The sequence below is a fragment of the Melitaea cinxia genome, chromosome 15, assembly GCF_905220565.1.
Source record: "Melitaea cinxia chromosome 15, ilMelCinx1.1, whole genome shotgun sequence".
In the NCBI taxonomy this organism is placed as follows: Eukaryota; Metazoa; Arthropoda; class Insecta; order Lepidoptera; family Nymphalidae; genus Melitaea; species Melitaea cinxia.
The window spans coordinates 5,511,673-5,526,412 of NC_059408.1; the positions used below are offsets into that span (position 1 = coordinate 5,511,673).

The 14,740-nt window shown below is 30.9% G+C and overlaps 1 protein-coding gene across 1 annotated transcript; it reads left to right on the top strand.

Moving 5' to 3' along the window:
* Positions 1 to 644: 644 nt before the first annotated feature.
* On the top strand, positions 645 to 13,634 carry LOC123660462 (neuropeptide CCHamide-2 receptor-like). Its single transcript, XM_045595536.1, has 7 exons — positions 645 to 841; positions 2,658 to 2,877; positions 5,738 to 5,901; positions 6,686 to 6,879; positions 9,548 to 9,668; positions 12,461 to 12,643; positions 13,131 to 13,634. The coding sequence occupies exons 1-7, from the start codon at positions 645 to 647 to the stop codon at positions 13,291 to 13,293; spliced, it is 1,242 nt and encodes a 413-aa protein (XP_045451492.1). The 3' UTR covers positions 13,294 to 13,634.
* Positions 13,635 to 14,740: the final 1,106 nt, after the last annotated feature.

Below are 14,740 nucleotides of genomic sequence, written 5' to 3' on the forward strand. Positions count from 1 at the left end.
TTTTGTCATTTAATAAAATAAAAAATATTTAGACGTAGACAACACAGGGCGGGATAAGACAAAAAAAAAACTTAAATAATGGTACATTGACAAACTTACCGCCTTATACAAAAATTAATCAAGTATTCGAAGGTTAACGTTCTGGCAAGCCTGAAAGTCACAGAAGAAGATTTAATACAGATTTTATGCTATTATTCGAGTAGACTAGCGCAACATATTAAACCGCAGTTCTGTTTTATTGATTGGAGAAAAGTTTCAAAGCAAGGAAGGCAGACCAGTGTCGACAATTCAATAAAGCTTAGAAACTGTTAGAATAAAATATACATGCGACTTGTTGGTATGAGATGTAGGTAAATTTTTTCTTAAACTGTTATTTATAATGATTTTTGAAATATTTGCGATAGTAAATCTAGAAAACATGGTGTTATTTTTATTGTAAACTAGTCATACTTGAAGGCTCGGTGCATTTTTTTACGAAGTATTTGGTTAAAAATTATCCTATAGATTGTTGTACTATTGACATACACAACTTCATCAAACGGTTCTGTCTTTTAACGTATGAGTAACAAATGTCAATTTATCCACTTACAATTTCATACAAACTTACTAATACGAATATATCTTTCCTTGTTACAGATGGCAAAATGTATGTACAATCGAATTTAAGCTCGCCGTTCGACTTAAATTACTCGGAGAGCGATTACACGCCTTACAAAGAGCGCATTGAAACCTATCTGGTGCCTATCATATTTGCGATCATTTTCATCGTAGGAGTCTTAGGAAATGGAACACTAGTTATAGTGTATGTCAGACATAGGGGAATGCGAAATGCACCAAATACGTAAGTATACAAATGTTATAGATTTTTATTGTGTCTAGTATATTTGCTAACTTCGTTACAAAAAACAGATAATGACAAAACGCAACCGCATTATTCCTTTCTAAATTAAGTAGCCTAAGTTTTTTTTTTTTTTTTTTTTTTAATATTTACACAATACGCACACAGTCGTCTGTTCCTAAAGTAAGCAACTTAATGCTTGTGTTATAGGTAACAGTCGACTGGTATATAGCTACATATTTTTTTTTTCGATACACATACTTATAAATAATACATATATAAATATATAAATAAATATTTATTTTATTTTGGGAATCGAACCCACAACCCTCGGAGCAGAAAGCAGGGTCACTACAAACTGCGCCAACGGGCTAGTCCTCTAAAAAGTTACCTCTAATAATTTGATATATATTGTGGAAATCGGGGAAAGTAATTTCAATCGCTTCAGAGATTATCTGGATTAAACAAATTGATAGAAATATTTAAAAAAAATACTACGTATCAGTTCTGAGTAATCGTTAATGTTTATTTAGTAGAAGCTGATACTATGTAAAAAATAATATTCATACATATAAAGATTCTTCGCAGTACTTATTGTATGTTCAAAAACTTATTGAAATAAAACATTTCTACAATTCACGTGTAAATTTTAACACGGATGAAATAAATGATTTTGTATTGTATTAAAAGCTATTATTTTTACATATATATATAAAGATTAAAGTAATTATAGTATCAATGTGTTCATCAGAAGTACGTGAGTGGCGCAGGAATGTTTATTAAGCCTTAGATGTCAATCTTACATTTTAAATTCACACAAATTGTTCGAAATCAGATTAAATTGATTAAAATTCGTTAACGCCGATCTTACAACCTTTGTACGACTCGGTTCTTATATTAAATAAGTACTCCACAAATTTATTGTAAGACAAATTCTCTCCAGATATGCGTAATGAATAATTTCAATATGAATATTTTAGTCTAAATAAACTTAAACTCCGCTATTTCTGTTATTTCGTTTCGTAGTCGTAATAAATCAGAAAAGAAACGACGACAGATACAAGTACGTTTTATTGAAAATTCCTGAATTCGTCTTTTGTCTCCGTTGATTGAGTTTAATCTTTTTTAAAAGCTCTCGCTTCATATACACTAATCAATTAGATTTTTGCAATTCTATTTTTACTCCGTTAAATAGTTAAATATGATTCACATTTTTTTATTCTTCATGCTCTCTATGATTCAAGCTTTCATTATTGAATATTATAAAATTTGACTTGATCGTGATTGTCATCGCGGTACAATTTTCTTTATAAAATATCAAACAAACGACTGGGAGAGAAACACATAAATAATAATAGTACAAATTTAAAGATTGTACTCCGAAAAACACCGCACTACTACAACAAAGTTTTTGCAAAAAAAAACGTTATATGAAAATGGTTATGCAATTGGATTTTTCATGCCTTTTTAGCATATAAATCACAATGGGATAAAAGCAGCAGACACAAAGGAAAAATTTCACTAAGGGTCATTGTGATTTCTTTTCTATATATTTTCTCTATCATGTGTTTCATCATTTTTAGGCGTCAAACTATTTACATATCCAATTCCATCCCTATAAAATAGCTTGGTGGAAAAAAAGTTACAAACGGACATAGTTTTTTCTGATAATTGCAAATATTTGGTTACCAATACTTTAAATACATTTTTTTCATTATTAAAGATATTTTCGAACAAGTTTGTTTGCGATAAAAAAGTAATCTTATAAATAATAATAATTTTTTTGACAAACGAAAATTAATACAGATTTTATTTGCAGGTACATATTCTCTCTGGCGCTAGCAGACTTGCTCGTTATACTGATTTGTGTACCTTTTGTGTCCGTCATATACACCCTTGAATCGTGGCCATGGGGGGAGACCATTTGTAGGATATCGGAGACGGGGAAGGACATAAGTATCGGGGTATCCGTTTTCACGCTCACAGCGCTATCAGCCGAACGATACTGTGCCATTGTCAACCCTTTCAGAAAGCTTCAGGTAATATATTTCATACTCTTTTATATCTTTTTCTTTTATAGACTTTTATTATATCATTCGAAAATGTACAAACCTACAGTAAAAAAAATGCCTCTGCTACTATAATATATAAAAGTATTTGTTATAATTATATTGTATCTGTGCACACAGAGTAAAACAGAACAAAAATAAAACTGACATTTTTTCAGTGTAAAACATTTCTGTATAAAGTGATTGAGAAAACGATTCGTCGACAAATGGATGTCACAGCACAACATAAGACCGACATAAGATAACGACCCCATGCAGTGCTGTTTTTCAGAGACACCTTCCTCCCTAAAGTATTATTAGGCAGGACTGAACTTTAATAGTTACCAGATACAGTACGTTTTTAATGAAATGAATCTTTTCTCGTGAACTGTCTGTGTCTACGAAGCAGTTAGCGAAGAGACTTTCTGGTTGAACGATATTGCCTTCAACTCATGCGTAAAGATTTATTCATGAAATGCAGCACACGTGACTTTCCTCCTGAAGGAATAAACTTTGTTAACTATTTCTTGGTGTGGCTTTAATTTTCTTCTTAAGGAGTTAGCTGTTTTATATCTACATTAATATATGTTTCTAACTTTGTTTGTTTGTAGGGGTAATTTTCGCAAATACTGATCCGATCATGATAATTATTTCACTAACAGAAAGCTACACTGTTCAGGAGTGATATAGGGTATATTTTATTGTCATTGACAAAAAAAAATAGAAAAAAATAATAGTATATATGTAAATCAAGTCGGAGATATGAGAGTGAGATGAAAACTTTACTGTATATTTGCATCAAAACATAATTAACTAACGTCCAACGAAGTGGGTACGGGTCGGCTAGTTATGTATAAAGTGATAAGCAATGACTAAAAAAAGAATTATTACTAATATTTGTCTTCCGTTATGTTTAATTTTATATCGTAATTATTAATTAATAAATTTTTTACTTCGAAAAAACCAAAGGAAGGTTTTATTTAACATCAAAAATTCAAATTTCTATTTCAAATATAAAAAAAAATAGATATTGTTGAACGTAAACATATAGTATTTTAATTCCTAAAGTTTTTAAGATAGAATAGCACTTCAAAAAGGTTTTCATTAATATTTTAGTAACTGGATCAAAAAATCAAAATAAAAAATATCAAAATGCTTTAATTATAATATACAGCAACAAGTAAAATTCTTAAATGCATCCTTATTTGCCTTTATTATAGAAGGCGGTGAATATAATTGTTAATTGCTATATAACTAGTCCTAAACTAAGCGTTCCCTTAATTAGGAAGTTGGGAACAGCCAGCTCGTTAGTGAAACTTCATTGTTGAGGTCGTAACAGCATTTAAGTATGTTGTGTTTTGCTTCACACTATACATTAGGTTACTGGAGCGAGATCTTAATTTAAAAGAGAGTTAACACTATGTACTTCATTGTCAGTCTTTCAAATTTTAAATAACTGTATATTTTATGTATTCAAGTTAAATGCCCCTTATTTTGATGTGACCCTACTAAATAGAATATAATATCATTTATTTTTGAAATGACATGAATAGGAATAACAGGATAGAAGGCCTTTTGAAATACATTCTTAAATAAAATTATTGTATTTCCTAGTTGTTTGGTTGTAGGAATTGTCACTACAAAATAATTAAAAAATTATGTGAACGAATGTTACTCACAGCACATGATAAAGTGGCAGACGTTAAATATGGCTTTACGTGCTTCACTTCGGTTGGGAGACCCGCAAGCCCATACACCTACACCAGAAACTAATATTTGCGGAAATACGCACGGTATAAAGACATACATCCAAACCAGAAGCAAATTCTTGTATAAATGCAAATATCCACTTCTAGCAGAATTGAACACACGACGTTTGTGTCAAGATATAATGTAGCGCTAAAACACAGGCCGATGGTAGCTCTTTGTTTTTGAAAAAAAAAATTTAATTTATACCCACCCATACGTTTCTTTATTTTTGTTTTCTTTTAATAATATTTAAACTAAAATACTTTATTTTCTATAAAAGGAATAATATTTGTTTGTTTACAATACTTGCACATCAATACATAATTAGCAAAAAAATTACATAAAAAAAGAACAAAGCTACATCAGTAGGAACAGGCGGCCTTTTCAATGGGTATCTTTTGTAACTTAACCTTGACACAAATAAAGAAAGCGCTTCTAATATTCATGCTAAGAAAGTATAAGAAAATGTTAGAGTTAAAGTCCTTCATCCGAAACGTCAATTTTCCTAATGTATGTGTTCGTTGTCTGACATATATTGAGGATGAAAAGCGAAAACTACCCTCATATAAATGAAGTCGTTGTGTACGATACATGGATACGCAATGACGCCCTTTCTCGCCCTTGTGATACCTGTAACGTGTTCCGGTAAAATATATTATATATAATGATGATCCTTATTTTCATGTTTTCGAAATTCTACGTAACATTTTTTTTTTCGATTCCAATATGATATTTTGCCTAATTCCAAATGATAATCGTAGACTAGTAATAAATGATTGTAGGGCTTATTATAATAATATTATTATTTTTTTTTCTTATATACAAAATAAACGTTTCTATAATTGATTTTTTTTAAAGTAACAAAATGATTTAACGGAGTAAAATTTGACGCCTTTTTGCTATTTCATGTGAATATATTATTATTATGGAAACTACAATAGTGTGTAAATAACTTTAAAACTTTGTTTTAAAAATATTTTGAATAATTGTATTAGAATAAAATGTATAACCTCTTTTTTCATATTATTCATACGAGAAGGAAATCTTGTACTAGAAGAGAAAGAAGTTTTGTGTTCTTTTGTTAACAAAATATCTTTTTCAGCTTCGCAAGTTGCCACTCGTGTGTGCGACAATAATATGGATCGCTGCACTGTTATTTGCAACACCGGCGGCGATTTTTTCCAGTACAATTACACAAGAAATTGATGAAAATGTGTCAATAGTATATTGTTCGCCATATCCAAGGGACTGGGATAATTATGCAAAGTGAGTGATTAAATGTATTTTTAATATTTCTTTTTAATTTAATAAATGGTATGTTTTTACTGCTGTGTGGCTACGGCACTAAAGAATTTAGCCACCCCCTCTCTTCCCGTGGGTGTCGTAAGAGGCGACTAAGGGATAATAAGGTTCCACAACCACCTTGGAACTTAAGAAGCCGACCGATGGCGGGATAACCATCAAACTGCTAGCTTTGAAATACACAGGCCGAAGACGGGCAGCAGCGTCTTCGGTGCGACAAAGCCAGTACTGCGGTCACCAACCCGCCTGCCCAGCGTGGTGACTATGGGCAAAACACATGAGTTCACGTTATTTTTGGCGTAAACTCGTGGAGGCTTATGTCCAGCAGTGGACTGTATAGGCTGTAATGATGAATGATGATGTTTTTACAAATGTACCAGTGCAATAAAAATAATGGCGTGCGCCTTTGACTATATGCACTTGAGACAGCGTTTAAAAAACAATTAGCTAATTCGTTCGTTCAACAGTTTGCTTCATTAATTGAAAAGTAAATGTCACTCTATATAATGTTAACAAGAGTTTGTCATTGTTGAATATCCATATTTTTCTGTACTTAGTTTTTTATAAAAATATAGTAAAGCAGGAAGACGCAGAAATCTTAAGCCTTTTTATATTTATAGCATTTGATGCATAAGTTTCACCTACAGAACCCCCCATTTGAAGGAACGCTGTTAGGAATCGAACATTTTGTATATTGTATCAAATTGCATTAATATTCTGATCGCAAGAGAATTTTTTATTTCCTCAGATGGATGACAATAATCAAAGCAATTGTTTACTACGCTCTACCACTGTTAGTGATTGCATTCTTTTACTCGTTAATGGCACAACGGCTTTTGGCGAGTACGAAAGAGATGCCGGGTGCGCTACATGGAGGACAAGGCGAGGCTCAAGCTAAGGCGAGGAAGTCTGTTGCCTGCATGGTCTTGATTTTTGTCATAGGTAAGTTTCTACGAAATTTTGTAGATATATTTTGAAGAAAATAACAAGGAGCAGTTATTTTACTACTGGTATACGTATATTTGTACATTTATAGTTAATTTATAGTATTTAAATCATAGTCCTTGATGAGCGTTGAAAAAAAAATACGTATAAATTATTCTTTGGAATGATTAAAATGCGTACTGTCGAAAAGTCTTCGCATATGATATCATTTCAGAATTGAAAAAAAATTAAAAATGTCTTAAAAATTAAAGACATTGTAATAGAGCTAGGACTGTCAATCTGCAGTCTTATGTAATAAATCGCACGGATAAGCGCAATGGATGATGTCTACAAAAGACATGAGCAATTTAAGGTCTGCAGATGATAATCTATATAATATATATAAACGAATCCCTATTTCCCTTGGTCGTGCCATCACGACTGGACCGATTTCGCTAATCTTTTTTGTTGTGTTTGTTATTGTCAGGTGAAGTTTCTTGTGAATGAGAAAATTGAGATAATTGCGCGGAAAATTAGAAAATGTAAGAATACTCAACTACTATATAAAATTACTTCTAAATCTAACCTTATCGCTTTGGACAATAAAAACGTTTGCCATAGAATTGACAGAAAATTGTTCATAAGATTTTTTTCATTTTTTTTTTAAATTAATTATACCAATTCTAATTCAATATTCATAGTTAAGACAAGAAAACGACTGTCGTGTCAGTAAGATTTAAACAAAAAAGAAACATAAGTTCATTTTGATTAACGACGTGCCCAAGCGACAGACAATTTTGAAGTAATTTTCAAATATTCTTTCTACCAGTCGTATCGTTTCCATGAATGTAAATACATGATTGTATTGAGAAATTGATACTAAGTGATAATGGAAAATAAATATAGAGCAATCATTTCAAATCTTTAGATCACACTTCAAGAGATATCGTATTTACGCCAAATGACACTTCACTAGCTTATCGATGAGTAATGTGGTAAAAGGCAGCCTACACCACTTTGAAAAAAACCTCATTTGTGAGTTAGTGCTTAGTGCTTATTTACACATAACAAACCGCCTTTTTTTTCTAATTGAGTATTTCAGTTGTTCAAAAGATATGAGCGAACATATATTTTGCCGGTTCATTTTTTTAGAGGTTATGTATGTACTTGTCAATGCATTAATATTGTTTTCCAGTATATTAATAAGATGGGTTTGGTTTCAATGCGATAATCTTAATGATAATATTAATAAAGGCCTCTTGAGGTTTGTTCCTTTGTTATTTTCAAAGGCAACTGTACTAGTCTTAATAACATTAATTAAAATAGGTATACAAAATTTAAATTAAGAATTATTCACGTGTCTGAGTTTTTTAACTAAAATATATAAGCGTTGAGGTAGATAATTTACAAGGATAATAGAATACGAAATTAGGATACCAAAAAAATCTATTTAAAAGACGCTTTTACTACGGATTATTAGTATTATTTTCCTTTTGTTCGGAATGTTGGAACGGCCAATTACTTTTCATTGTAACATAATATGAGAAGCCTCTAACAAATAAATGCTATTGTTATATTCTCTTTAGTTCCAAGTAATCTACTTTTCATGGTACATTAACAAATCTATTTATACTTTTAAATCCTTTCAGTATCGTTATTATTTATTAAATAAAATAATGATGACGATGTTAAAAAACTTAAGATAGATTATAATGGAACAACTTTTTTATCAATCTGTGAACATAGTTTACATAAAGTTCGCCGTCATATTAGATTGATAAACCACAGGTCCTCGCAAAAGAATACCGATTCTAACCAAGGTTGATCCGTGAGGCTATTGGAGTTAAAAAAAAAACATCAAAATTTCAATAAAGAAGATGGCTGGCTATTACCACTTGCTTGGGATCCCATTATTAAAATAATGAAATAAAAATCCAAGCATAATATGTCATAGATTAAAGACTAAGTTAGCACTTTCTGCTTAGAGAGGACTAATTAAAATATTGATGTATCATAGGGTAGTTTGGAATAACTTTGTAATGTTAGGGCGACTGACACCTCAGACCTCCCATGAACATGGTAGCTATAAAGTATTCGAAACGCCGGGCCTGTAAAAAACCTAATAAACCGCGATAAAATCCGGAAAAGTTGTCGGGTTAACATTGGAAAACAACTTAAGATAAAAATATAATTTTTATTAATAATATAATATAAACAATTTTACATAGTTGACGCGTTGGCGCAGCGGTCACACCACTGGCTGTTGCGCTGACGGTACCGGGTTCGATTCCCGCTCACGACAGACGTTATGTGTTAACTATTTGCCATATAGATGTTGGTCGTGGTCTGGGCGTTTGTGCTTGTGTATTTCCGGACCCCTGTTTCCGGACCCCCAACACGGGAGAGAATCCTACTGGGAGCCATTAAGTGTGAACCATTTATTTATTTACATAGTCTAATATGTATCTAAGACCTTGTAATAGGTCATATTACAAATGCAACAGCTTATATATAATATCATATTAATTGTGTAATGAGGTTAATGTTGATAGCAAATTTTTTTTTTATTGTTCATGACACGTGTAAATAAAAGTCTTTTTAACTATATTTCCTCATAAATAAACTTTTTGCTTCTCTTGAATAACAGAAAAAAAAATGTAAAATGTAACACAAACCTTTGTTTCAGTGTTTTTCATATGCTTTCTGCCGTACCACGCGCTAGAACTTTGGTTCTACCTGTCACCGACAGCACAAAACGACTATAACGATTTCATCCACGCACTTCGAATAGTTTCCTTCTGTCTAAGGTTCGTAAAATTTATGTGTTATACTTTACTGAGTTTGAAAACGATGAAAGAAAATTTATGAGTAATTTGCATCTCGTCTAGCCTGAGGAAACTCGCATCAATCGTCGAGATAATGTCAGCCATTGTTGTAGAATGAAATGGGTATATAATTATTTTGTTGGTGGTATGATAAATTAAAGGGAAAAGTTACTTATTGTTGTTACAATGAAACATCATTTCAAATATTTCTCGGAAAAATATTTAATGTTACTTCATTTGGTGTTTCCTATATGTATAGTTAGAGGAGCAATTTAATATTTCAGCATAATCATCATTCTACAAACGATTTTAAAAACAACTTAACTGTGAAAACATTTATTTTGAGTATAACTATGCTTATTTACTATATATATTTTTGTGTAATGTAATATTAAGTCGTGAGCCATCGCGATCTCTAGAATTATTCAATTCTGATATCGTAAATAAGACAGATTTTTATTTTTTATTTTTATTTCTGAATGTTTCTGATGAGACCAACTCAAAAACCGATAAACCAATTTTGAAAATTCATTAATCAGAAGAACGATGCGTTATCACTGAGTGACAAAGACAGGTCACATATAAATAAAACGATGCGTTTATGCCAACAATGGTAATGCAAGACCGACGCATAGCACTTGTTTATTTCGTTCTATTTTTAATTAAATGAGTATCATCTTATACTTATTGGCATGACTCAGTAAGTCAGTGAAGATACAAGTAGTGTATGTATTTTATGGTGACATCACTAGGCATTTTTCCGCATCATTTCTGGAAACATTACGCATATCGTTTTCCTGTTTTTGTTGCAATTGTTAATATTTAACCATTCAAATGTTACCTGAATGCATTATTGTATATAAGAGTATAACTATAAGCTATACGCAATGTAATTGGTTTTTATTAATAATTGAATATTGGACAGTTTAAAAAATTTCCTGTATATACAAATATAAGTTGAGGAGTCTTGTTGAACATGTATTACCATCTTTCAACTTTTGAATACGATAACAAAATTTTCTTTTATTAAGTGTTTTTGTAGGTATATAACAATGAACGTACAATTATTGAAACGTCTCAATTGTAATTGCATTATTTTACATTAATTAATTGTGTAAAGGAAATTGTCGGGGCTTAGAATTTCGCTGATTTCTACAATTGTGAAGTGTTCTTGATTTCTGAACAAAGACATCGCTTAAGTTAGGTTATTTTTAATATTTCATTAACGATCAGCTGTCTTGTGTTACAGATAATTAGATAAAAAAACTAGACTATGCTGCTCTCTTCTACGTATTAGACGAAATAGCAAAACAAGCCGGAAAGTATGGCAAAAGATGTTTCCTTAATTATAAAAGCGAAAGTCTCGTTCTATCGGACTTACAAAACCTCGCTTGCTGTTAGTTTATAATTTGACTATTTACACATGTCATATTTCATAATTTATCACTACTGATTGTATTTGTTTAAATATTTGAATCTTTTTATAGGATAAATTTAAAAAGTGCTCAACCGATTTTAATTTTTTTTTTACTAATGCAATGTCGCCGAGTAGATCAAGTAGATGTATGTTGTCTGTATTTTAAGAAAACAAAAATTGTGCCAAGATCGTGTAATTTACGAGGACGAAGCCGTGAGCGGAAAGCTAGTATATCATAAAATATAATATGAAAGTATATGGTTTTATGTTAGTAGCATATTATACATTATTGGAAACGTTATAAACTAAAATATTCATAATAAATTGCTAAATATATATTAATAACTGTCCTCTACGAAATGTATGTACTCCTATCTACATTATTAAATTGCGTAGCAACGAATATAAAATATTCGTAATAACAAACACCATTCAATAAATAACCACGAGCAAATGATTATTTATCATACAGCTCTTTTTGACTTTTCATTATTCAAACCGCCAGAGAATTGTAAATGGTATTTCATTTATTATTAATAGTACACTCTTAGCGTCATAATATGTATATTATCAGACAGACCTGAGTTTGAGATAAACTCTTTTGTCCCAAGCGTTGATATATATAAGACCGCCTTTGTACATCTTTCATTTTATGTTTTTTTTGTTGTTTCTTTTAATGGTGTACAATAAAAAGTATTATTATTATTATTATATTAGGTTAGAACCAATTAAAAGTAAATATTTTTAATATCATATCAAGAATCGACCGTTCCAGCGGGGATCGAACCTGCATCTCCAACTGACCGTTTCGGAGCTTTAGTCAATTAAGGTATGGAACGATTTACCCGCTAGATCGAAATTTTTGATATGATGAGTTTTATATTCGGTTCTGAGTGATCTGAACGGTCGATTTTTGATATAATATTTAAAAAAAATTTAGAATTCCCTAAATTGTGGGTAACACAAAAATAAGTAATATGAATTAAAAGTTACTTTTAGGTATCGGTCTCCACCTGAAACTTTTTTTCATACTATTTTGTCTATGGTATGTTAAAGGTGGAGGATACCTACAATTACTTAACTTATAGCTATTTTTTTTTTCGTAATTTAAGCAGGTTACTTTTGGCAGAAAGTAAAAAGGTGCAGATTCTGAAATTCTTAAAAATCAATGTATCAATCTGTCAACCCACTGAGTTATTCGTCAAAATTTAATACTCATATTGTCTAGAATACTGGTTTGGCTGGTAATATTAACTAAACTTAAAAATGCAACAACTTAAATCTTAATTATTTTAGTAGGTATTCAAGTTCTAAAACTTTCTGGACAGTTGATTAACATTGTTTCAAAACCAAACAGTTTTCTCAACTCCTGCGTAAACCCGGTCGCCTTATACTGCGTGAGTGGCGTCTTCAGACAACACTTCAACCGATATCTCTGCTGCCGTCGAAGCGCGCTCCACCCAACTTGCAGTTCTAGATTATCCAGAACTGCTGTTTGTGAGACGTCCTTTAGAAGCACACAACGACATCGCTGTAATAGGTACGAATTTATTATCTTTATATCCAGATTTATGAACTCCTGCTTCAACCCGATCGCCTTGTACAGCATGAGCGACGTCTACAAGAAATATTACCTACGATATCTCTGCTGTAAGAAGGATATTCTTCAACCGTCGGGTTTTAGACTATTGAAGAGGGCGAAACTTGAAATGCTGGTAAAAGGAAAGCAACAACGTTGCTGTTTTAGGTACGATGTTGTGCATTTTTAACATACTTATGTGTCTGGTAAATATTTAGTGCTATTAATAATTTTTAAGCTGTAATCTAATGAGCAACAAAAACAACTACATTAAAATCTCAACCCCAAAAGATCTTTAAAATTTCCATTAAAATCTCTACCCAAACTCTACATAAAGTGTAAAAAACAACAATAAACATTCTAAATTAAATTAAAGATTATTTAATAGTTCGATTTGCATAAAAACACGTTAATTCTGAAATAATTAAATTGATTAATACTTCAGCAGGAACCCAACGGAAAGTGTAGTTATATCTAACTACGACTACGGCAGCTCGAAGAAGAAGAATAATATAATATCAAGAAACAGTGCAGATGGAGTCACTATCATGACAATCAGGGACTCAAATGACTTCCTTTCTGATGTTAATGAGAAATGTATCGATAGATAAGTTACTTGTAATTATTTCTAAGTCATTACTTTGTGGGTAGCGTCCTATTGGAGATCATGATGGAGACGGGTTTAAAATTAATCCGCCATTCCTATCACATGTATGCTAAGATAAAAAATAAATATGTAATGGTTATAATGAATGTAATAAGTTACGTATAAGAATTAAACAATTATTCGACGGATATAATTTTGCCATATCTTTTAGATTTCCTATTAAAAGACATTATAAATTTAAGATACCTACCTGTATTGATGCATGTACAATTAATGTACTCTAGATGTGATATGATGTAATCATTTGTAAATATAATTATATATTAATTTTACGATGTCAAAGACGATTGAGTATATTATTGTGAATTGATTTTCATGTTATTTTATCGCTGAAAGCTTGTACATAGCTTGTATACATTTAAGTTATTGGAAGTCAAACAAAATTTACTGGATTCTGAAGAAACAACATCTAAAATTATTTTATGTATCTTGTATATTATTTATATGATATTAACCTAATGTAAAACAACTGAAATAAAATTATTCGCTGTTTTTTATATGTACATGGCAAATAATACAGCAACTTTAAAAAAAAAAAAAAACTATAGTAACTTAGCTACCTTGCTGTTTACATAAAATCTTTACCAAAACAAACTAGTCTTTTACATGGTGAGCGATATAATGTAATATCCTATTTAATTAGATATAATGTATATATATTTCTATGCTTAGAAAGGCTTTAGATATTTCGATCATAAAAATAATAATTCCTTCAATCACGCTATCAAATATTTTAAGAACTTCCCACGGACCCAAGAGTGAATCCTGGAAAGGGAATCTTTGTGAATACTTTGTTGACTTGAAAGGGCCCATTATATTCTTTGATGTCGATCATAACTGCGAAAATATTTCGTACCTTAGTAAAATATAACACAAACGATTTGTTGACGTTTCCATTTTATACCTCTATTATTTATATTACAATAAATGTTTTAAGATTAGCGTGTGATATTTGTTTTATGGTTTTTATTAGCATTATCGTAAATATATATTTATGTTATAAAAAATATATGGATGGTGACTAAACGGTGATCTCTTTTAGATTCAATCGAACTTTAGAAGCAGATGCCAGCAAACAAAATGGACAAATGAATAGTGCATATTTTATAACTAATGTGTATACTATGCTACTAGGAAGTTAAATACAAATAAACGTAGGTATGTTGTTTTATAGAATATGTTAAATATAGGTGTAATATTAATATACGTCACGTCTATTTACGTAAGCGGGTTTGCGTTAATATTAAGCTTCATGAAACGACATTTTGCACAAGCGCAAAAAAGCGGCTTACAGCGTAATCATTTTATTGCCAAAAATTTGCACCTAAATTTTTATATTTATGTTCCATGTATTAATATTTTAGAATTGCTGCAAAATTTGCTAAGGAATG